Source organism: Hyaena hyaena, unplaced genomic scaffold, assembly GCF_003009895.1.
Source record: "Hyaena hyaena isolate Hyena2069 unplaced genomic scaffold, ASM300989v1 scaffold_1385, whole genome shotgun sequence".
In the NCBI taxonomy this organism is placed as follows: Eukaryota; Metazoa; Chordata; class Mammalia; order Carnivora; family Hyaenidae; genus Hyaena; species Hyaena hyaena.
In genome coordinates, this window is record NW_024082011.1 from 161163 (window position 1) to 183290 (window position 22128).

At 38.8% G+C, this 22128-nt stretch overlaps 1 protein-coding gene and 1 pseudogene across 4 annotated transcripts in view; one reads left to right on the forward strand and one right to left on the reverse strand.

Moving 5' to 3' along the window:
* CNOT6 (CCR4-NOT transcription complex subunit 6) overlaps positions 1-22128 on the forward strand; it is a 79486-nt gene that overhangs the window by 32288 nt on the left and 25070 nt on the right. For all 4 annotated transcript variants that reach the window (XM_039223580.1, XM_039223577.1, XM_039223578.1 and 1 more), the window contains 2 exons: positions 18499-18685; positions 20584-20669. In XM_039223580.1, coding sequence (XP_039079511.1) covers positions 18499-18685; positions 20584-20669 — 273 coding nt within the window. The remainder of the gene's footprint in view (positions 1-18498; positions 18686-20583; positions 20670-22128) is intronic.
* Positions 918-12645, reverse strand: LOC120225365 (annotated as a pseudogene).

A 22128-nucleotide genomic window follows, 5' to 3' on the forward strand; every position in this document is an offset into this window, starting at 1 on the left:
TCTGTAGGTTTATAGTTTTCAGAAAATTTGAAAGAGTTTAGGCTACTCAAGTAATTTTTTATATTCTCTCCTCTCCTACCCACCTTTTTTTAGAATACAATTACAGTAAAACCTTGGTTTCTGAGCATAATTCGTTCCAGAAACATTCTTGTAATCCAAAGCACTTGTCTATCAAAGTAAATTTCTACCTAAGAAATAATAATGAAAACTCAGATGATTTGTTCCACAACTAAAAATATGCATATAAAAATAATTGCAATACTGTAATATAATGCAAAATTATAAAGAAAAATAAATTAACCTGCACTTAACCTTTGAAAACCTTCGTGGCTGGTATGAGAGATACGAAGGTTATTGTATAGGATGACTTCCAGTATCTCTAACAGAATTACTGCTATCTGTTGGTTCAGTGGAATCTTTTTCTTTTGGTGCAACTTTAACAAGGAACCTATCCAGTAACACTTGCTTTTGTCTCCTCTTGAGGATTTCTCAGAAATGTGATGCTGTATTGTCATGAAACAGATTCATCTCCCACACTGCTACAGCCTTATTCGGGTGGTGCTTCCTAATCTCATTTGAAGTGAGGGATTCCTCCGCCTTTTTCTCCTCCTCTACAGATGAGATGCAGACATAGACTTCTTATAAAATCTTTCAGTTTCGGGGGCGCCTGGGTGGCTTAGTCGGTTAAGTGTCCGACTTTCGCTTAGGTCATGATCTTGCGGTTCGTGGGTTCGGGCCCTGCGTCGGGCTCTGTGCTGACTGGCAGCTCAGAGCCTGGAGCCTGTTTCAGTCTGTGCCTCCCTCTCTCTCTGACCCTCCCCTGCTCACGCTGTCTCTCTCTCTCTCCTAAAAATAAATAAAAACACTAAAAAAAAAATTAAAAAAAAAAATCTTTCCGTTTCGGCCACCCTGATACCTCATTTGTACTTCTCGATGATTTCCTTTGTAACTTCCACTGTAATTAGCTCCTTCTTCTTACTGCCTTTCTTTCCAACCTTTTTCTGCATGGGAGCCATTGTATACGCTCACACAGATATTGACTCTAGTACAGTATTAGTAAACCCTTGTCATATACTGTATTTAATGTAACTGGCAGTAAGAAGGCAGAGGAAAGGGTCTCTGCAGGCAGCCTGACCTAGAATGAAGCTAAGCATTCCTAAGCTCACTCTTGTGTAGAAAAACAAAGAACTGTCCATAGGTGCTTTGAAGTGACAAAAAATACACTAGTGCCAGTTGTTGGCACCTTCCAACATTCTGAAAAAAATTACTGATTTTTGCCAACACCACGGCCTGAGACCAAGTACCTGAGCACGGGAGATGATCACCCACAATCCTACAATGAGAGAGAGAAAGAGAGAGAAAGGAGAATCATTGGCTCAGTGACATTCGGTGTCACGTACTACTCATATTGCAAGACAGTGCTCGTTTATCAAGTTAAAATTTATTAGACATGTTTACTCGTCTTGTGGACACTCGCAGAACAAGTTACAATCCAAGGTTTTACTGTACTTGTATCTTGAACTTGGCTCATAGTTCACTAATCCTGTTTAATTTGTTCCTTTTTTTCTTTTAGACAGTTTTTATTGCTCTGTCTTTAATTTCACTAATCTTTACAATATCTAATTTGCTGTTAATTTCATCCAATAATAGTGTATTTTTCATAACTAGAAGTTAAAAGTGTGTTTTTTTAAAAAATCTGTATTAATACTGTACTGATGTCTTCACACTTTGCCTCAACTTTTTTGAGGGTATGTATTATGGTTGTAATGACTTTTAATGTCCTTATTTGCTAATGTCCTTATAGATAGATTGGATTGGTTATGATTCCTTTTCACTCCCCCTATCCATTTCTCTTTTTCTTTTCCTCTCTTTGCATGCCTGGTAATTTTTTTATTAGTCACATTGCATTGTGAAGTTTATTTTTTTTTGGTACTTGATGTTTTTGTACTCCTATAAATACTCCTAACCTTGTTCTGGGATGCATTTGAAATATTTGGAAACAGTTTGGTTTTTTCCAAGGTTTGTTTTAAGTACTGCCTTTCTAAATTCTCTTATAGGAACACACACTCTTCCTGGTCCTGTGTGATCCTAAGGTTTGCTACCTCTGCCCTTTTCTGTTTGTCCTCCCCCATCTCTGGCCTCAGATTCTCTTCACATGCATTTGCCAATCATTACTCAGCTGAAGACTCAGGAGGATCCTCGGGTCTTTAGAGCTTTCTATCTTTGTAGCTCTCTCTGGCACTGTGCCCTGTGACCTCTAGCCACATTGGCGTCCCTGGACTGCCAGCTTTATCTCCATGCGCATAGACCGCCAGACTCTACCTGGTTCCATCTCCCTGCAGCCCTCTAAGGAAGCTGTCCAGGCAGAGCAGTCTCAGAGGCTCACCTTGTCTGTTTCCCACCTGTCAGTGATTACTGCCCTATGCTGCTAGATGTCTGAAACTCAATTTTTCATGTTTGTTTCGTTTTCAGTTGTTTTATGTGGGAGGGTAAAGCTAGCATATGTCACTCTTTCTTGCTTAAAGTGCAAGTCCGTCATAAAATTTTTTTTTAATGTATGTTTATTTTTGAGAGAGTGCAAGTGGTAGAGGGGCAGAGGAGGACAGAGAATCCAAAGCAGGCTCTACACTGACAGGCTGACAGCAGGAGTCTGATGTGGGTGGGGCTCAAACCCACTTACCGCAGGTCATGACCTGACTCAACTGACTGAGCCACCCAGGTGCCCCTAAAGATTGTGTCTGATAACTCAAATATCTGAATCTCCTGGGAGTTCTGTTTTGTTGTTTGTCTTTTGGTTTTCAATACTTTAGTAATTTTCCTCCCTTCCTTCCTTCCTTCCTTCCTTCCTTCCTTCCTTCCTTCCTTCCTTCCTTCGAGTATGCCTATGCATGTGAGTGGGGAAGGGTTAAAGGGAGAGAGACTCTTAAGCGGGTGCCACGTGGATCCTGCTGCAGAGCTTGATCTCACAACCATGAGGTCATGACCTGAGCCAAAATGAAGAGTCAGACACTTAATTGACTGAGCCGCCAGTCAACCCACTTTGGTAATTTTCATTGAGTGCTGGAAATTGTATGAAATGGCAGAGTAATTTGATGGTCTGGATGGTGTTCTCTTTCCTTAGGAGTGGATTTACCTTTGTCCTTGGCAATTAGTAATGGTAGGAGCGGCTGACCATAATCTAATCAGGGATTTATTTCATTTTGTGTGGTGTTCTCTGGGTTGGCTTATTGCAGGTCACACTTAATACATTTATAGATTTTTTTTTCCCCCAAGTTTGTTTATTTATGTTTGAGAGAAAGAACATGAGCAGGGGAGGGGCAGAAAGAGGGAAGGAGAGAGAGAATCCCAGACAGGCTCTGCACTGTCCACATGGAGCCCTGTGCGGGCCTTGAACTCACAAACCATGAGATCATGACCTGAGCTGAAATCCAGAGTCCAGTCCCTTAACCAACTAAGCCACCCAGGCGTGCCCCCCACTTCTAGACCCTAACTAGAATCTTGATGGTTTAGCAGGGTCTTCTTCCATGATGGTTCCCGAATTCCTGTATTGTTTCCCCAGTGGTGGAAGAGAGAGTAAAGCTTTGTTTAGCACCTCAGCCTCTCTGCTTTCGCCTCATCTATTTGCCTTAGCTGCTTGTGGTTCTGCATATTTTGCCAAAGGTAATGTGGGACCTGTCCTGCTTGGTACTTCTCTTCTGAGCTCTTTGTCTCTCATCTCTTTGCTGCCGTGATAGTTCTCTGGTGTTTTCAAATTCATTTTTGTGTTTTGTACCCTATTTTCATCAAGTTTTTCTTTCCTTCAGTAAGACGGTTGGTCAACAAATTGATGTTACAGGAAGCTGAAATTCAGATGTGTACACATTTTTAAACTATACCTAAAGAATCTGCAGGTACCAAACAACTTTCATGTTCCTCTTGTTCTTCCATTGTGTGGTGGCAGCACGGTGACTGCCTGCTTCTGAGGTATATCTGTAGCCCAGAACAGCTACTCGTTCCAGGCCCTTGAGGCGGCAGTATAGGTATGGAGAGAGGTACTGACCAGAGCCACACTAAGGAACCGAACTTAGGTCTGGACTCCTTGGTAGGTTTTTTTTGTTTTTGTTTTTTTGTTTTTAGTTTTGTTTTTTTTCTTTTTTAATTTTCAAGACTGGATGTGTCTCTGTGAGGTAGCCCTGGTCTGGCCTTTTCACTTTATATACTTGGGGAAGCCTGTGACTCAGGACTTCCACTTCTAGGAATCTCTCCAGACTCCCGGTTGGGGAGATAGCTCCAGTCCTAGACATCATGCTCTGGTGACTAAATGTGTGCTGACTCACCACTGCTGCCATCTGCCCTGGGCCTTTCCTCTTCTTTCTTCAAGCTCACAGTACAGCTAGCATGTTGGGGATGTTTCTTGATATGATAGATTTCTAGCCAAGGATATATATGGTTCAGAAGTATTGTTGTTATACTTCTGGCGATCCAGTTTCTTCTCAGTCTTTGGCTCTTTTGAAAACATCTTTAAGGATATCCGCTTTGCTATGCTTCCTGCTCTGGAGAAGAAATGGCACAAGTGCATTCAGTTTGGCAAAACCAAGATTGAGATTTTTTTTTATCCACTTGTGCTCCTTGGCATTGGCCATGTACTCCTGCTCCAGCTCCAGTTGGAGGTCCTTGGTAGAGGGGTAGCCACCTGAGGCAGCCACTTGAACTGGCAGATGACAGCCAGCTAGGGCAGCAGCCCACATGGCTCCCACAGCACGTCCTCCAGCACCTTGGCCTGCGGGGCACCCTGGAGAGAGGGCGCAGGAGCCACATCCATGGCAGAGGGTGGAGGGCCTCCTTTAAATGACCTAGAAATCAAGAGCCTTTAGCTACAGGGTCACACGTTTGTCTTTTCTAGTTTGTGACATTTTCTGGCATTTGGAAGGCTTCAGTCGAGTTCGAGTCTAGTTTGAGTAAGCGCTCTTCATGGTTTTCCATGGAGAATAGTAGACCATGCCTCTCAAATTCTGGATCAAGTTCTTCTGATTTTTTAAAAATGTTTATTTATTTTTGAGAGAGATAGAGAAAAGCACGCAAAGGAGGGCGGGTGTGTGTGTGTACACAGAGGATCCAGAGTGGGCCCTGTACCGACAGAGAGCCTGACATGGGGCTCAAACTCACAAACCGTGAGATCATGATCTGAGCTAAAGTCGGACGCTTAATTAACTAAACACTTAATTAACTAAGCGACCTAGGCGTCTTAAGTTCTTCTGATTTTTTTTAAAGATGGTATTGTATTTAGCTCTTTTTGATAATTGTGGTAAGTATAACTCCAGAGTCAAGTAGCTTTCAGAGTGTTATCAGCTTGTGCAGCTGTCTGTCTTCTGGGTGACCCTGGTGTCTGCTCTAGGGAAGTTTAGAGTGGGGACAGGTAAACAGGATAGGAGGGAAACTCAAGTAGAGGCAGGACATCCAGAATAGTAGTTCTGAGGCCATCACTGGCTCATTAGAAATCACTTACATGTCATTCACTCATTTACTCTGAAACTTCTCATGTGGAAGGTGATGAGACATAAGGTTTCAGGAATCTTGCAGGCTGTAGAAGACTCCCACAAGAAAATAATTAGAAAACCATGATAAATACAGGACAGAAAGCTTGACCTATTATTATCTTTTCTTTAAGACCGTCTTAGCCAGCTTGGCAGGATCAGGGAAAACATCCTAGAATAGCTGACTACTGAGTTAATGATATTAGACAGGGGAAAGTGGTGTTAAGGACATCTCAGGAAAAGGGGACGTGGAGAACATAAAGTATACAGTGGAAGTCTCCCTTTCATCCCCCTTTCCCTGTTATACCTTCCAGCATGCACACATGTATGCATTCATACACAGGGCTATTTCTTTTGTACAGCTCTGGAGTCCTTCCACGCATATGTAAATATAAATATAGGTTCTTATTCCACACCTTATTTAAAAAAATCTTTTTTTAATGTTTATTCATTTCTGAGAGAGAGAGAGAGAGAGAGAGAGAGAGAGAGAGAGAGAGAGATGGAGCCTGAGCAGGGGAGGGGTAGAAAGAGAGGGAGACACAAAATCTGAAGCAGACTCCAGGCTCTGAGATGTCAGCACGGAGCCCAACATGGGGCTTGAATCTATGAACTGTGAGATCATGACCTGAACCAGAGTTGGGTGCTTAACTGACTGAGCCACACAGACACACCTGTACCTTATATTTAATTCAAAAGGTAGTATATTCTGTACATATTTCTGCGCTTTGCTTTTTTTCCGTATAGTAATATACTGTGGAGAGATTCTAAATAGACAGTTCTTCTGTCACTGTAATTTTTCTTCCCTTCTCTCCTCCTTCCTTCCCTCTCTCTTCCTTTCCTTTTCTTGGTATTAGGGAGGGAGGGAGAGAGAGAATCAGTCCCTCAGTGTAGCCCCATGCAAGTCTCAATCGCGTAACTCTGGTATCATGACTTGAGCCAAAACCAAGAGTTGGATACTCAACTGACAGAGTCACCCAGGCGCCCCTGTAACTTATTTAAGTGGTACTATATTGATGATCAGTCTGTGACAAACCACTGCTACAGTGAATAACCTTGTAGGTTGTTTTGCATCTCTCCTAATATATCTGTAGGTCAAAAGAGTGTGTGTGTTTATAATTTTGACACAGTGAAGTTCAGAATCAACTTACCTGGTCCTGGCATTTTTATCATGATCATGTTGTGTTATAAATTAGGATGATTTGTAAGATATCTTTCTTTGGGGGCGCCTGGGTGGCTTAGTCGGTTGGGCGTCCGACTTTCGCTTGGGTCATGATCTCGCGGTTCATGGGTTCGAGCCCCGCGTCGGGCTCTGTGCTGACTGCCAGCTCGGAGCCTGGAGCCTGTTTCAGAGTCTGTGACTCCCTCTCTCTCTGACCCTCCCCTGCTCACGCTGTCTCTCTCTCTCTCTCTCCTAGAAATAAAAAAAAAAAAAAAAAAGATATCTTTCTTTGTTTGCTTATTTATTTTTGAGAGAGAAAGAGAGCACAAGCAGGGAGGGGCAGAGAGAGAGGGAGACACAAAATCCAAGGCAGGCTCCAGGCGCTGAGCTGTCAGTGCCGAGACCCACATAGGTCTCAAACTTATGAACTGTGAGATCATGACCTGAGCTGAAGTTAGATGCTTAATCTGCTGAACCACCCAGGTGCCCCTATAAGATGTCTTTCCATTTGTTCCTTTTGTAGAAGTCTAATATACTTCTTGTTAGATTTATTCCTAGGTATTTTACCTTCTGGTTCTTATGAATAGAGTCTTCTGTTATTTTTTCATCTGATTATTGTATGCATGCAAATTATTGGTTTGTATATGTTAATTTTATTCTCTGTTATGCTATTAACTTTTTTATGTAACTGTTTTATTGAGATATAATTCACATATCCTATAATTCACTCATTAAAGTGCATAGTCAGTGGGGTTTAGTTTTTTTGCAGTTATGCAGCCATTACCACATTCACATTTATTTTTTATTTTTATTATTTTTTAAATTTTTAATGTTTTTATTTATTTCTAGGAGAGAGAGAGAGAGAGAGACAGCGTGAGCAGGGGAGGGTCAGAGAGACAGGGAGATACAGACTCTGAAATAGGCTCCAGGCTCCGAGCTGGCTGTCAGCACAGAGCCCGACACGGGGCTCGAACCCACAAACCGCGAGATCGTGACCTAAGCGAAAGTCGGACGCTTAACTGACTAAGCCACCCAGGCGCCCCACCACATTCACTTTTAAAACATTTTTTAGCACCCCAAAAGAAACCCAATACTCATTAGCAGTCACTTCCCATTTCCTTCCAGTCCCCTAGCCGTAGGTAACCAGTAATTTATTTTTTTTACATCTGTAGATTTGCCTAAACATTTTTTGTCTTTGTGACTGCCTTCAAGATTCATCCATGTTGTAGCATGTATTAGTACTTCATTCCTTTTAGTCGCTGAATAATATACCACGTGTGGATATTATCACATTTATTTATCTGTGGAAAACACACTTCTGTGCGTTTTCTCTGCTCTCAGTACTCTACTACGATACTACTTCAACACCAGATGGGCCGGTTTTCTACACTGAAAGCAATTCTGTGACACCACCTCAGCTGAGTGTCCTATAATTTAACTCAGCTCTGACACTAGCGTTGGGTACCACAGGTTAAGGGTTCAGTCCCATAGAACTGCTCCCCTCAACTTCAGGCACTAGCGACAAGTCCAGGTTGTTATCTTGTGCTTTCACTTGAGGAGCTCTAAATCCAGAGGTTCCCAGAATCATCCTCTCCTTGGGTTTAATTAATCTGCTATAATTGGCTCACAGAACCAGAAGAGATTACTTACTAAATTACTGGCTTATTATAAAAACTGAGGAACAGCCAAATGGAAGAGATCTATAGAGCAAGATGTAGGGAACAGGCAGGAAACTTCCATGCTCTTTCCAGACCCCTCACCTTCCCCATACCTCCCTGTGTTCCCTACTCTTGAAAGCTCAGGGCTCCATAGTTAGCGGATACCCTCAGAGGGAGGCTTCATTAGGCATTGCTGATTAAATCTGGTGATGGCAGCCTCTCAGCCCTCTCTCCTCCCTAGTTGTTGGGGATGGGGGCCGGTTGGGACTGAAAATTTCAGCTCTCTAGTCCTATTTGGTTTTGCTGGCAACAAGCCCCCATTTATGAGGGCTTAAAAAAAGTCACCTCATTTAAGGTTAAACTCTGGTGTCCTTGAAAGGAGCACCTATAACAAAAGACACCTTTACCACTTAATCACTTTAGAAATTCTAAGGATTTTAGGAGCTCTGTTCTGGAAACAGAGATAAAGATAAGATGTATATTTTTTGTTATAAATCAAAGCATCACAGATTGTTTCTACTTTTTGTCTATAAAGAATAATACTGCTATGAACACTTGTGTACAAGTTTCCTTGTGGATATTTTCATTTCTGTCCAGTAGGTACTTAGGAGTGGAATTGCTGGATCATATGGTAAATGTTTAACTTTTTTGAGTAACTGCCAGACTGTGGTGAAAATTTCTGCATCATTCTACATTCTAAACCAGACTTGTACAAGATTTCCAATTTCTATACTTCATGGCAACAATGGTTACATCTTTTTGATTTAGCCATCTTCGTGGGCTTGAAAGAAGTATTTCATTGTGGTTTTGATTAGCATTTCATTGATGGTTCATGAAATTGAGCATCTTTGCATGTGTTATTGGCCATTTGTTTATCTTCCTTGGAGATGATACATACTTTTGATAGTGAAAAAGTATATAATGGGATGAGGGAAGTGTAAAATGATGGTCTATTTCACTTTGATTGTAGGCAATCAAGTTTAAAGGCAAAACACGCAGTTAAAACTGTAAAGTTTCGGGGCGCCTGGGTGGCTTAGTAGGTTAAGCATCCGACTTTCGCTTAGGTCACGATCTCATGGTTCGTGGGTTCGAGCCCTGTGTCGGGCTCTGTGCTGACTGCCAGCTCAGAGCCTGGAGCCTGTTTCAGAGTCTGTGACTCCCTCTCTCTCTGACCCTCCCCTGCTCACGCTGTCTTTTTCTCTCTCTCTCTCTCCTAGAAATAAATAAAACATTNTCTCTCTCTCTCTCCTAGAAATAAATAAAACATTAAAAAAAATTTTTTTAAATAAAAAATAAACTGTAAAGTTTCTAACCTTTAATGTTTTTAGAATCTTCTGTTAACCTCAGATCAGTTTTAGAAAATCTTTTATAGCAAAAAAAGTTCTATAGTCCCATCATTTTTTTCTTTTTTAAATCACATTACAGAATCATGTATAGTTCAGCTCACTGATTCCTTTTTTTTTTTTTTTTTTATAAACATGAGTGTGATATAATGGTAGTTACATTGAGTGATGGAATTTGGTATTTTTAAACAGTGCTGAATTATTTAATAAGTATATTCATTTAAAAATAATTTTATTAACAGGGCACCTAGCTTGCTCAGTCAGTGGATCATTTGATTCTTGATCTTTAGGTTGTGAGTTTGAGCCCCATGTTGGGTGTGGAGATTACTTAAAAATAAAATCTTTAAAAAATTAAGTTTTTTAGAAAAATGTAAAAGATATATAACAGTTTTAGGTGTTGCTGACTAAGCTTTGCAACAAACATTTCCTTTTCTTAAGGTCAAACGGTTGCCAAATGGTGGAGCTCCTTAGTGGTAGAGGCTCAGACTGTAGTGTCAGTCCCTTGACCTGAGTGCGGCCCTTTTTTCATCTGCATCACACCACAGCCATCATTCTGTGTTCAACCTGATATTCTTGCCTTTTTCTGTCCTTTTGCCTTTTTCCTAATACTTTTATCAGTCTTTCCATTCTCAGGTTCTAGGCTTCTTACCTTCAGGCCTAATCTTTTACTCAAACTAGATTTCTTTAATTTGAGCAAGCGTCATTCTTTCCTTGCATTTAAGACCTAAATTCTTTCCCACCAAAGTTTGATGAGTGTAGCTTTGCGGATGTGTTTTCCTTCATGGTTGAAACTTGCATTTGTTAACTCACATGCCCTGTTAAGGCTGTTTCCTTTCCCACGAACTTTACTATTTTTAAATTAAGCACTATCAATGGATTTAATCTGCCAAATATTCTCCTTAGTGCCCTTCATGTAATTTAATCAGGTCTTTCTTCTTCTTAATCCAATTTGCCATTCTCATAGCACAATCTTCTTCCTTTTGTAAAGTTTACCTTGCTGTAAGCCTGAAATCCTGGTCTTTAACTTCGTTAGGAGTTGTGAGTGGGGAAAATTTCAAATGGCCACCTTTTCCAATTATAGTGGATTATTGTTATTCACAGTAGTTATGCTCCATGTGGTCACCTTGAGCATGAAATTAGCAAGTACTGAACCATTTCTCTGAGAGGAGATTCATGGTTAGGTTCCTGTGAACCTCTGCCACAACACTTTTCATCAACTAATCAATACATAAGCTTGTTTTATGTGTGTTTATGTTTAAAGACCCCTTATGTAATGTATATTGTCAACTCATTAACCTTGAACTCTTGGACACTGCAATGAATGCCTCAAGGAAGCTTACCTAAAACAATAGGCACCTTACAGCCTTGCAGTTGGCATTTCAGCACCATGCTTTGGGGCCATTTAAAACCTCAGATTCACCCACAAAAAGCACAAATATGCAAAATCTGTGGCACTATTTAGTGAAAAAGACACTTGTTCACATTGTGAAAGGTGGAACAAGAAGCCAGAATGTTACCTTGTTGGACCTCATAGGAACTCTTCTGGGTGACTACAGTTTTTTGCTACTCTGCATGTTTGTGAATGAGTGTGACAGATACAGGAATTGCATTTGGAGTTAGGTAAACTGGGGTGGGGGGGGTAGGAGAATTCACAGATAACAGAATTTGGGAAAAATGCAAATGAACTATATTTCTTTTTCTTCTAAAATGTCAGTTTTAAAGATTCAGTCAAGATTTTTTCTTCTGCAAATGTAGAGATGGCAATTTTTTATTCATAGGGATGTTAATTATATCTGGTCCCTTTAGTGTTTGCTAACTGCCCCTCTGATTTTAGAGACACTAGTTAGATTCCCTCTGTCTCCTAGTATTTAACAATAAAGGATTCTGGACGTGTTAGAATGAAATTACTTCTCAAAACACAGCTCTTAATTTAGGTCAGGATAATCCCGCTGTTTCTCAAGTCACAAAGCTGCCTAAAATTGAATGCAGATTTTTTGGATGCATAGGAATATGTACAATTTTATGGAGAAGTAAATAGATATCCTCAGAACTTCAAAAAGTGACTCTTTCTTATTCATTAATCTCAAAAATTAGGAACCCTAAGGCACCTGGGTGGCTCAGTCAGTTAAGCATCTGACTTTGGCTCAGGTCATGACCTCACAGTTTGTGGGTTCGAGCCCCACATTGGGCTGTGTGCTGGCAGCTCAGAGCCTGGAGCCTGCTTCAGATTCTGTGTCTCCTCCTCTTTCTCTGCTCCTCTCCTGCTCGCGCTCTATCTCTGTCTCAAAAATAAACAAACATTTAAAAATTAAAAAAAAAATTAAGAACCTTAATTTCTTAGGTTACATAATTCCACCAATAGAGTTTTATGTAATTGAGAATTGTGATGGGACAAAGGATATTTACATTTAAATTTTTAGTAGCTATTTCAGGATTGGTTTCAAAATATAGTTGTGTTTTTTCCCCATAATCAATTAGGGAGTTTCTCAACCCTCTTAGCCATATGAATATTGGATCGTAATCTTATTTTGCTATTTGCCTAAGTAGAAGTGAATGTTTTATTGTTTAAGCTTGCATATGTTTTATTACTGAAATAAACATTTTTTTAAATAACTGACCCTTTGTTTTTTCTTGAGGACTTTATTTACTATTCTGTCCCTACACCAGCATACTAGTCCCTGAAATTTGCTTGAATAAATGAATGTTATCTCTCTCTCTCTTTTTTTTTTTTTTTAAGAGAGCGAGCGAGAACTCATGCAGGGGTGTGGCCAGGGGACAGGGATAGAGAGAATCTGAAGCAGGCCCCATGCCCAGCGTGGAGCCTTATGCAGTGCCATACATGGAGCCTTACGTGGGGCTCAATCTCAAAACTGTGAGATCATGACATGAGCCAAAATCAAGAGTTGGATGCTTAACTGACTGAGTCACCTGAGTGTCCCTGAATGTTCTCTGGTTGCTATATGTGTCGGCATCTCCACATTAGAGAGGTTTTAAATTGTAATGAATTCAAACCTGACAGTTATTTGGATTCTCAGACTTGAGTTATGTTTAGAAATATTCTCTTCCATTACTTTTCTGGGTTTTTTTGGCATTTGGAAATTTGTTTTACTTTTCTGTATATGGTAGAGATCTGATTCCTCCTTTTCCTCTCCCTTAAATCCTGCATGATTGATTTATTTAATACATGACTCCTTATACTTGATAAAAAAAATTTTAATGTTTATTTTTGAGAGGGAGAGAGAGAGAGCACAGGGGAGGGGCAGAGAGAGTGAATCCCAAGCAGGTCTTGCACTATTAGTACAGAGCCCAGCGCAGGGCTTGAACCCACAAACCATGAGATCATGACCTGAGCCGAAATCAAGAATTGGATGCTTAGCTGAGCCACCCAGTCCCTCTTACCTTCTTCACGGACTTCTTGGTTTTTTTTCTGGCTACCTTCTTGATTGAGAATTTTGTATCCACCCTGTTAAATTGAAGTATGAAAATGTAATTCTCAAGCCCTTCTACCTTTTTTTGTTAAGTCGTATCTTGAGGTTGAAACACAATACTTATGTACCCAATTATGTACCAAATATGAACCAAACTTATTATGTACCCAGTAAGTAGTTTGTGATATTTTAAGTGCTTTATTTATATTGAATATTAGCTGTGTGCTTTAGTTTTCTGAACTGAAAAATAAATTTGTTATACAAATAGGAGATGCTGTAGGTTCTACTCTAATTATTATGCAGTAAGGAAAAACTCTTTCTTAGATTGAAATAGATTTTATTGCACAGCTGTACTGAGGTAGAGTTGACATGTAATAATCAGCATGTATGCAAAGTGAATAATGTGATATATTTGGTTGTCTATACATCTTTGAAATCATCACCACATTCAAAGGACATAGTTATCATTCCCCCAAATTTGTAATTCCTTTCCCTGCCCTCTTCATTTCTCCATCCCTTCCCCCAATTCCAGGCGTTTGCTGTTCTGCTTTCTTTAACCATAGGATTGGTTTAAATTTTGTGGAATTTTTTTTATATAAAGGAAGTAATAGAGTATGTACTTTTTTTTGGTTTAGTTTCGCTACATATTTTGATATTCATCCGTGCAGTTGGGTTTTTAATAGTTCATACTTTTCATTATTGAGTAGTATCTTCTTTTTGTATGCCAGCATTTGTTTATCCATTTCTTTGTTAATGAAAATGTTTGATAGTTTCTGGTATTTGGCTGTTACAAATAAAGCTGTATTTGTGTACAATTCTTTGTAAAGGATAGAACTTTTATTTTTCTTGGGCAAATACCTAAGAATGAAATTGATCATAAGGTAGGTAAGATTTAACTTTTTAAAAACTCAAACGATTTTGCATTCTTACTAGATATCCTTGATCCATATCCTCACCAACACTTGACAGGTCTTTAATTTTAGCCATTCTTCTGGGTGTGTAGTGGATATCACATTGTGGTTTAAATTTCCATTTCCCTAATGACCCTGATGTTGAGCATTTTTTCATGTGATTATTTGCTAGCTTTATGTTTTCTTTGGTAAAGTGTCTGTTTCCATGTTTTTCCTATTTTGAAAATTGGATTGTTATTAATTGAGTTTTGAGAGTTCCTTTATATAATAAGTTCTAAAATCAGGTAGTTTTAGTCTTCCAACTTCTTTTTCAAAGTTGTATTGAATTTTATAAGGCCTTTGAATTATTATGTGAATTTTAGAATCCATTTGCCAGTTTCAGACATGCTGCCATTTTGATTGTGATTGTGTTGACTCTATTTGGGGAAGATCTAATATCTTAACAGTATTGAATCTTCTGATCTCTCAACACTGTATATCTCTCTACTAATTTACATCTTTAATTTCTTTCAGGGTATTTTGTAGTTTTTAGTATATAGGTCCTTCACATATTTTTGTCACATTTTCCTGTTTCATAATTTTGGTGCTAGTGTAAATGTTATTTTAAATATGTTACTGATTATGCATTGCTATCTATAAAAATACAGTAGATATTTTGTATATTGATACTTCATCCTACAACCTTGCTAAACTCATTTATTGGTGGTATTTTTATAGAGTCATAGGATTTCACATAGATGATTGTGCCATTTACAGATAAACATGGCTCTACTTCTTTCAACTTTTTTTCTTGTCTTATAGCACAGGCTAAAACTTCCAGCATAATTTTGATTGGGATTGGTAATAGTGGACATAACTGCTTTGTTTCTGATCATAGGGGAAATCATTTACTCCCTTACCACTAACCTCCTTATAAAATGCCCTTTATTAAGATATAAGAAGCTCTGATCTTTTCTTAGCTTACTGAGAGCAAGCTTTTTTTTTTTTTTTAAATCAGGATTTGATTTGATTAAATGCTGGGTTTTGTTTTTTTTTTAATTTTTTTAATGTTTTATTTATTTCTGAGAGAGAGACAGCGTGATCAGGGGAGGGTCAGATAGAGAGGGAGACAGAATCTGAGGCAGGCTCCAGGCTCTGAGCTAGCTGTCAGCACAGAGCCCGACACGGGGCTCGAACCCACAAACCGTGAAACCATGACCTGAGCCAAAGTCGGACACTTAACTGACTGAGCCACCCAGGCGCCCCTAAATGCTGGTTTTTAAATGTTGATTTTGTCAGATGCTTTTCTACATCTGCGTATATGATTTTCTTTTCTAAGAAAAAGTTTTTTGTTTTGTTTTGTTTTTTTTTTTTTACAAATAGTTTATTGTCAAATTGGTTTCCATTAAGAAAAAGTTTTTTGAAAAATTATTCTGAATGTTTTACAAACCTTGAATTTCCTGGCACAAGTCTTACTGGTCATTATCTTTTTATTTATTTATTTTTATAATTTTTTTTTAATGTTTTATCTCTGAGAGAAAGAGAGCATGAGCAGGGGAGGGTCAGAGAGAGGGAGACACAGAATCTAAAGCAGGCTCCAGGCTCTGAGCTAGCTGTCAGCACAGCCCACTGCGAGGCTTGAACCCACAAGCTGTGAGATCATGACCTGAGCTGAAGTTGGATGCCTAACCGACTGAGCCACCCAGGCGCCCCTTTTTCTTTTTTTTTGTCACTATCTTTTTAATCTATTGTTGAATTTGATTTGTTAAAATTTGCATTTTTGTTCATGAAGGATTTGATTTGTAATTTTTTTGGTACTACTAGTTTTATCTGGTTTTGTTATCAAGAGTGCCGTTGGCCATATAGAATGGGTTTGAGGGGCGCCTGGGTGGCTCAGTCGGTTGAGCGTCCGACTTCTGCTCGGGTCATGATCTCACGGTTGGTGGGTTCGAGCCCCGCATCAGACTCTATGCTGACAGCTCAGAGACTGGAGCCTGTTTCAGATTCTGTGTCTCTCTCTTTCTCTGCCCCTCCCCCACTCATACTCTGTCTCTCTGTCTCAAAAATGAATAAACTAGAAAAAAAAATTTAGAATGAGTTTGAAAGTATCGTCTTTTCACTTTTCTGGATCAGTCTGTGTAAAGTAAGAGTTTAACTTTATTCTTTTTTTAAAAAATTTTTAATGTTTTATTTCTGAGAGAGAGAGAGAGAAAGAAATACAGTGTGAGCAGGGGAGGGTCACAGAGAGAGAGGGAGACACAGAATCCGAAGCAGGCTCCAGGCTCTGAGCTGTCCGCCAGCACAGAACCTGACGGCAGAGCTCCACGAACCGTGAGATTATGACCTGAGCTGAAGTCGGACACCCAACTGACTGAGCCACCCAGGCACCCCAAGTTTAACTTTATTCTTGTGCATGTGGGTATCTAGTTATCTTTTGGGTTTATTACTTAAGATATATTTTTTTTCTCTCCCCAACTCATACCTGTTTTGGGGACTCCAATTACATATATATTAGGCTGTTTAAAGCTGTCCAAGAATTTATGGATGTGATTTTTTTTTAATATTTATTCATTTTGAGAGAGAGAATCCAAAGTAGGCTAGTGCAGAGCCCAATGTGAGGCTCGATCTCACAAACCGTGAGATCATGACCCAAGCCAAAATCAAAAGTCAGATGCTTAACTGACTGAGCCACCCAGGTGCCCATGCTTATGATTTTTTTCCAGTATTTTTCTCTCTGTGTTTCATTTTTGTTGCTGTATCTTCATTTTAGGCATGGTGTTCAGCTTAGAAGTTGTTTGTGTTTCTGTGCTATCTTGTATCTCTAGTTAGCACTCATTTAGTCTTCTAGTTTCTGATCATATAGAATGCAGTTTTAGTAATTTTTAATAACTGTCTACTAATTTTATCATTATCTTTTCTGGGCTAGTTTTTATTGATTATTTTTTCTCTTCATTATAACTGTTGTTTTCCTCCTTTGCATGCCTGGTAATTTTTTATTGGGTGCCAGGTATTGTGAGTTTTGCCCTGTTGGGAGATGCATATTGTTGTATTCCTATAACCAGTATTGAACCTTATTTTGAGATATAGTTAGGTTACTAAAAACGGTTTAATTCTTTTGAGGCTTGCTCTTAAAGTTTCTTAGGTGAGGCCAGAGCAATCTTTAGGCTGATTTTATACCACTAATAAGTCCGGTACCTTGGAGTTATGAAACATTTCTCTCTGTTGGTGGCAACACCTGCCAGCCTCAGTTCTGTATAAATGTGGGGATTGTTGTTTTTGCTTCTTTTGGGTGTTTTCCCTCTGGCTCAGGCAATTTCTCACATGTTTATACTGATCAGTATTCAGCTGAAAACTTGAAGGGGACCTTCTTCCCATCTCCAGATTTCCATGTCTGTTAATCTCTCTTCTCTGGTACTCTGGTCAAATTCTAGTCATCATGGCTTCCCTGCTCCAGAACTTGGGGGAGATCACGGTGCTGCCCCTGGGATCCCCTACCTGTGCAGTCCAGGAAGCTGAGACAGTTGTAAGGCCTGCCTTGTTTGTGATGAGGATCAGTCTTCACTGGTTGATGTCTGATGGCTGAAATTTGTTGATTCATATATATTGTCTGATGTGGTAGTTGTTCAGGTAGGATAGTAAATTCGGTCCCTGTTACTCCACCGTTGTTAGAAATCTTAAGATTGCTTTTTCAGCCGATAGAAAAATCAGTTCTCATAGACTAGTGTATTTCCATTACATCTGTTTGTTTCATTCTGTCTCATATTAGATCTTTTACCATTAAAGAGACTGGAGGAAAATTCTTAGATGGACTGTAAAAATGATTGGCATCTTACCAAGAAGTAACAAAGTACTGAATTAATGTTGCATTGAAAGAAATTATTTTTTCCTTAGTTACTGAACCCTGGGTCTAATGCTCTTTGATTGTATATTTATGACTTCATATCTGTAATGTTTCTGGGCAAGTATTTTTGCTTGTAATTATTCAGTACAGCTTTTGGTTAGTTATGATTCTTAGATGCAGTTATCACTTGAGTACGCTGGTCTTAAAACTTTGCTAAGCTGAGAACATATGGTTTACCTTTTGTTTGCAGGCAGAATTCTTGTTTTCTAGAGTATAGATAGGAACAGCGTCAGAGATAGTGGATTTGATTTTTTTTGCATAATTCCAAATTAATCATGGTGACATACTGGATTTCTCATTAGTCATTCATACCCTCTCTTTCGTGTCATAGCTGAGACAACCTTAAAGGATAAAGTCTTAACTGATGTGCTCTAAAAAATAATGATGCAATCTAAACACAGTTTTTTTTAGTTTGCTAAGCAAGTTTATAACCTAATCATAGCAGTGCATTGTCCTAGAATAGGTAAGCTTTCTCCTGTTAAACCCTTCCTCACAATTTGTTGTATGATACATTATTTGTTGAAACATCTAAATGTTATTTAATCCAAGGACCTAATTGTAGAGAGCACCATATAATCTTTCCTCCATTTTTTCCTTCTCTTACAGGAAAAGTAAGAAGCTTAAGCTCATCCTTGTGGTCACTAACTCACTTGACAGCTTTGCATCTGAGTGACAATTCCCTGTCCCGCATTCCTTCAGACATTGCCAAGCTTCACAATCTGGTGTATCTGGACCTGTCCTCTAATAAAATCCGGAGTTTACCGGCAGAACTCGGAAACATGGTATCACTCAGGTGTGCAGATTCGACTTCTTATGTGACTTTAACCCCCTAAAAACAAAATAGAGCACTTATTTTGCTAGGAAACTGCACTACCAATTGAATGGTATTTGAACAAAAGCAAACATAATTATATCCTTTAATGTAAAGTTTTTCAGGAAAATTGAATGTCAAACAAGAAATAGTAAAATAGGTAGATTCATTACCTAAAATTTGTTTTACTGCTATGTTTTGTGTAATGTACTTTATTCTTAAACAAAATTTTTGGATAAAGTGGGGGTAAACAAGTAGAAGGCAGTTATGTTGATTCCCACATATGGACTCTCCTGGGAAAAACGATTGTGGTGCTTTCCCAATGTGGTTATTATCCCAATGGAAAAATCTTGCCCTGTATTATATTACCTGCCTTTTCTCTGATTACCCTGGCTTTTTTTGCTGATTTCTACCATTTGCTGCATAATAAAATAAAGTAAGGACCTCGTGAGAGTTTTTGTACCTTTGTTGTTCCCACTTTTTGACATTGTTTTGGGATTAATTACGGAGTAATATACCATGACCATTTTTAATCTCTTTAAAAGACCTCCTTTCCCATGTGGGAATAAATGGGAACAGATTATTCAGATTTGTTTCATTTATGGCCTCACTAGCCTCTGGTTCACTAAGTAGTAACCAAGGTTCATTTAAATTCCAAGAACCAGGGATTATAGTAGTCTTTTTTTTGGAAGTAGTTCTAGTCACCTTTAAAAATTGATAATTAAAACTTATTGTAGAAAATTGTAAGTATCTCAATATTGGGTCTTTGTTTTTTTCCCTACTGAAAGTTCCTTTGCTAGTTACATTATGGTTATCTGTACAAAAAATTATTAGTTGTTAATACAGCTGCCGTTATTTCTAAAAGTGAAACTTTAAAATTTGGAGAAATATTAATGATAAACTTAATTTTGCAGCTATCATAAACAATTTTCACTTGGTGCTACATGATCATTTTAAAGCTCATTTAACAGTTCACTGTCTTAGGCTGTTTCATCATTTCCGCTTTCTTTCTTTCTTTCTTTCTTTCTTTTTAAATGTTTATTTTTGAGAGAGAGAGAGAAAAAGAGTGTGAGTGGGGAGAGGGCAGAGGAAAGGGAGACACAGAATCCGAAGCAATCTCCAGGCACTGAACTGTCAACACAGAACCCGATGAGAGGCTCAAACTCACAAACTGTGAGATCATGACCTGAGCCGAACGAAGTTGGACACCTAACCAACTGAGCCACCCAGGCTCCCCCATTTCCACTTTCTTAGAGCTGTGTTGTAGACTCCTCGTGTGCCAGATCTGTGCTGCTCTCCGGCAGTTTGTGGACTGTGCCCATTTGCAAACTGTGTCATCAGCCTGCAGTGAAATACACAGTCTGTGGGAGCAGTTTTGTATCTATTGAATCTTATGCACTTTAAAAATATGGCTTGTGTTTTATTGGTTTGTTTTTTTTCCTAATTCATTTTTTTCCTGTGTTTTAAATTTTGTTTAATGTTTGTTTATTTTTGAGAGAGAGAAAGTGTGAGTGGGGAAAGGGGCAGAGAGAGAGGGAGACCAGAATCCAAAGCAGGCTCCAGGCTCTGAGCTGTCAGCTCAGAGCTTAATGCAGGGCTTGAGCTCACAGACTGTGAGATCATAACCTGAGCCAAAGTCGGACGCTTAACCCAGACACCCCACTTTTCTGTATTTTAAAAACATTTGGTCTGTGGCAGTCTGGGGTTTTTTTGTTGTGTTCTGTTTTTTTACTACATCATCGTTTGAGAAGCACTGTACTAGACATTGGAAAATATAAAATTTTTCATTCTTAGATTATATTCTTAGAAATTACATTGCTGAGGTTGCCCATGGGTTAAAAGGTAATATATGTTCTCACATGGAATTTTTACATCCACAGGGAACTCCATTTAAATAACAACCTGTTACGAGTTCTACCTTTTGAGCTGGGAAAACTGTTTCAGTTGCAGACTTTAGGCCTGAAAGGTACGATTTCTCCTATTTGTGCTTCTTCTGGTTTGTATGTTGTGTCTTTGAGTCTAAAGAAGCTGTAAAAGGAGGATCCTGTTGCTAGGGATTTTCAGGCTCCCTCTTGCCCAAACTTTATCAGATTTTTAGATACATCCCAGTGGTTTTCTCTTATTTGCACCTGGAGACTCTGCTAATCTTTGTATTCCTTTTCACTCCTAGCCTGGCTTTTCTATCTTCCAGTCAGTTCCGTGTTCTGATGATACATTCCTCAGGTCATACTTTGTCATCCTACTATAAATGGCTTCTTTTCCCTTGTATGCAAATCCCAAGAAAACGGAGACTCACTCACAGAGTACAAAAATTGAGTAGAAAATTTTGATCCATTGGGACCTGCTAATAACATTCAGTTTTGAGCATTTTTTAAAACTTGATTTGTGAGGACTTCATTAATCTATTAGAATTTGAGGGCATAACTGATCCAGTAAGAACTATTGGGAAGTATGTTTTTTACATCAGCAAGATTAAAAGCCCTATTTTAATAATTGGTCAATACCTAGAATCTTTTTTTTATCACATTAAGTGATTATTTGCCAATCTTATATCCACCTCATCCTGTAATCGATTCCTAAAAAATGTCACATAATGAAGTCTTGTTTCTCAAGACTACATTTAGAAAATGAGGTTTCTTAAGACTACATTTAGAAAATCCTTTTCATATCATAAAGGTAACAGGACTTTCACAAAAGCAAATTTAAATGGAAAAATATAAATAATACATTTGTAAATGTATGCAAAACCACATTCAGCAAACATCAGCTTTATAAACTTTTCTTTGGAAAGTGTAGGCTGGACTTGGCTGAAGCTTTTTTTTTTTTTTTTTTTTTGTTTATTTTTGAGAGAGACAGAGTGTGAGCGGGGGATGGACAGGGAGAGAGAGACCCAGAATCCAAAGCAGGCTCCAGGTTCTGAGCTGTCAGCACAGAGCATAGGGCTCGAACTCATGACCCATGAGATCATGACCTGAGCTGAAGTCCGACTGAGCCACCCAGGCGCACTTAGAGTAAGGCTTCTTAAAAGCCTTTTAAAATTTTCTTGTTGTAACTTTGAAAATCAAAAATATAAAATGTAGCAACATGTATCTGTATACTGACCATCAGAATCAACAATTAATACTGTGTCACTTTTGTGTCTAATGTTTTCTAATGCAAAGAAATAGAACATTACAGAGTGTAAAAACCCTCTTTGTTCCTCTTTAGCTCCCCTTGTCATCCCAGAGGCAGCTACTGTTTTATGTCCCCTTAGTTTCAGGTTTTGTGATCTTAACAGTGTTTATTTTACAAAAATGCATTCATTTCTCTAAGGAGTCACAAACTTTATTTGAAGTTAGGGTCATTGGTCACAAATATCTGCATTGAATTAATGTGTATGAAAGCCTTTGAAGCATTGGGGAGTTTTAGGGCAGTCTTTGTGGCAC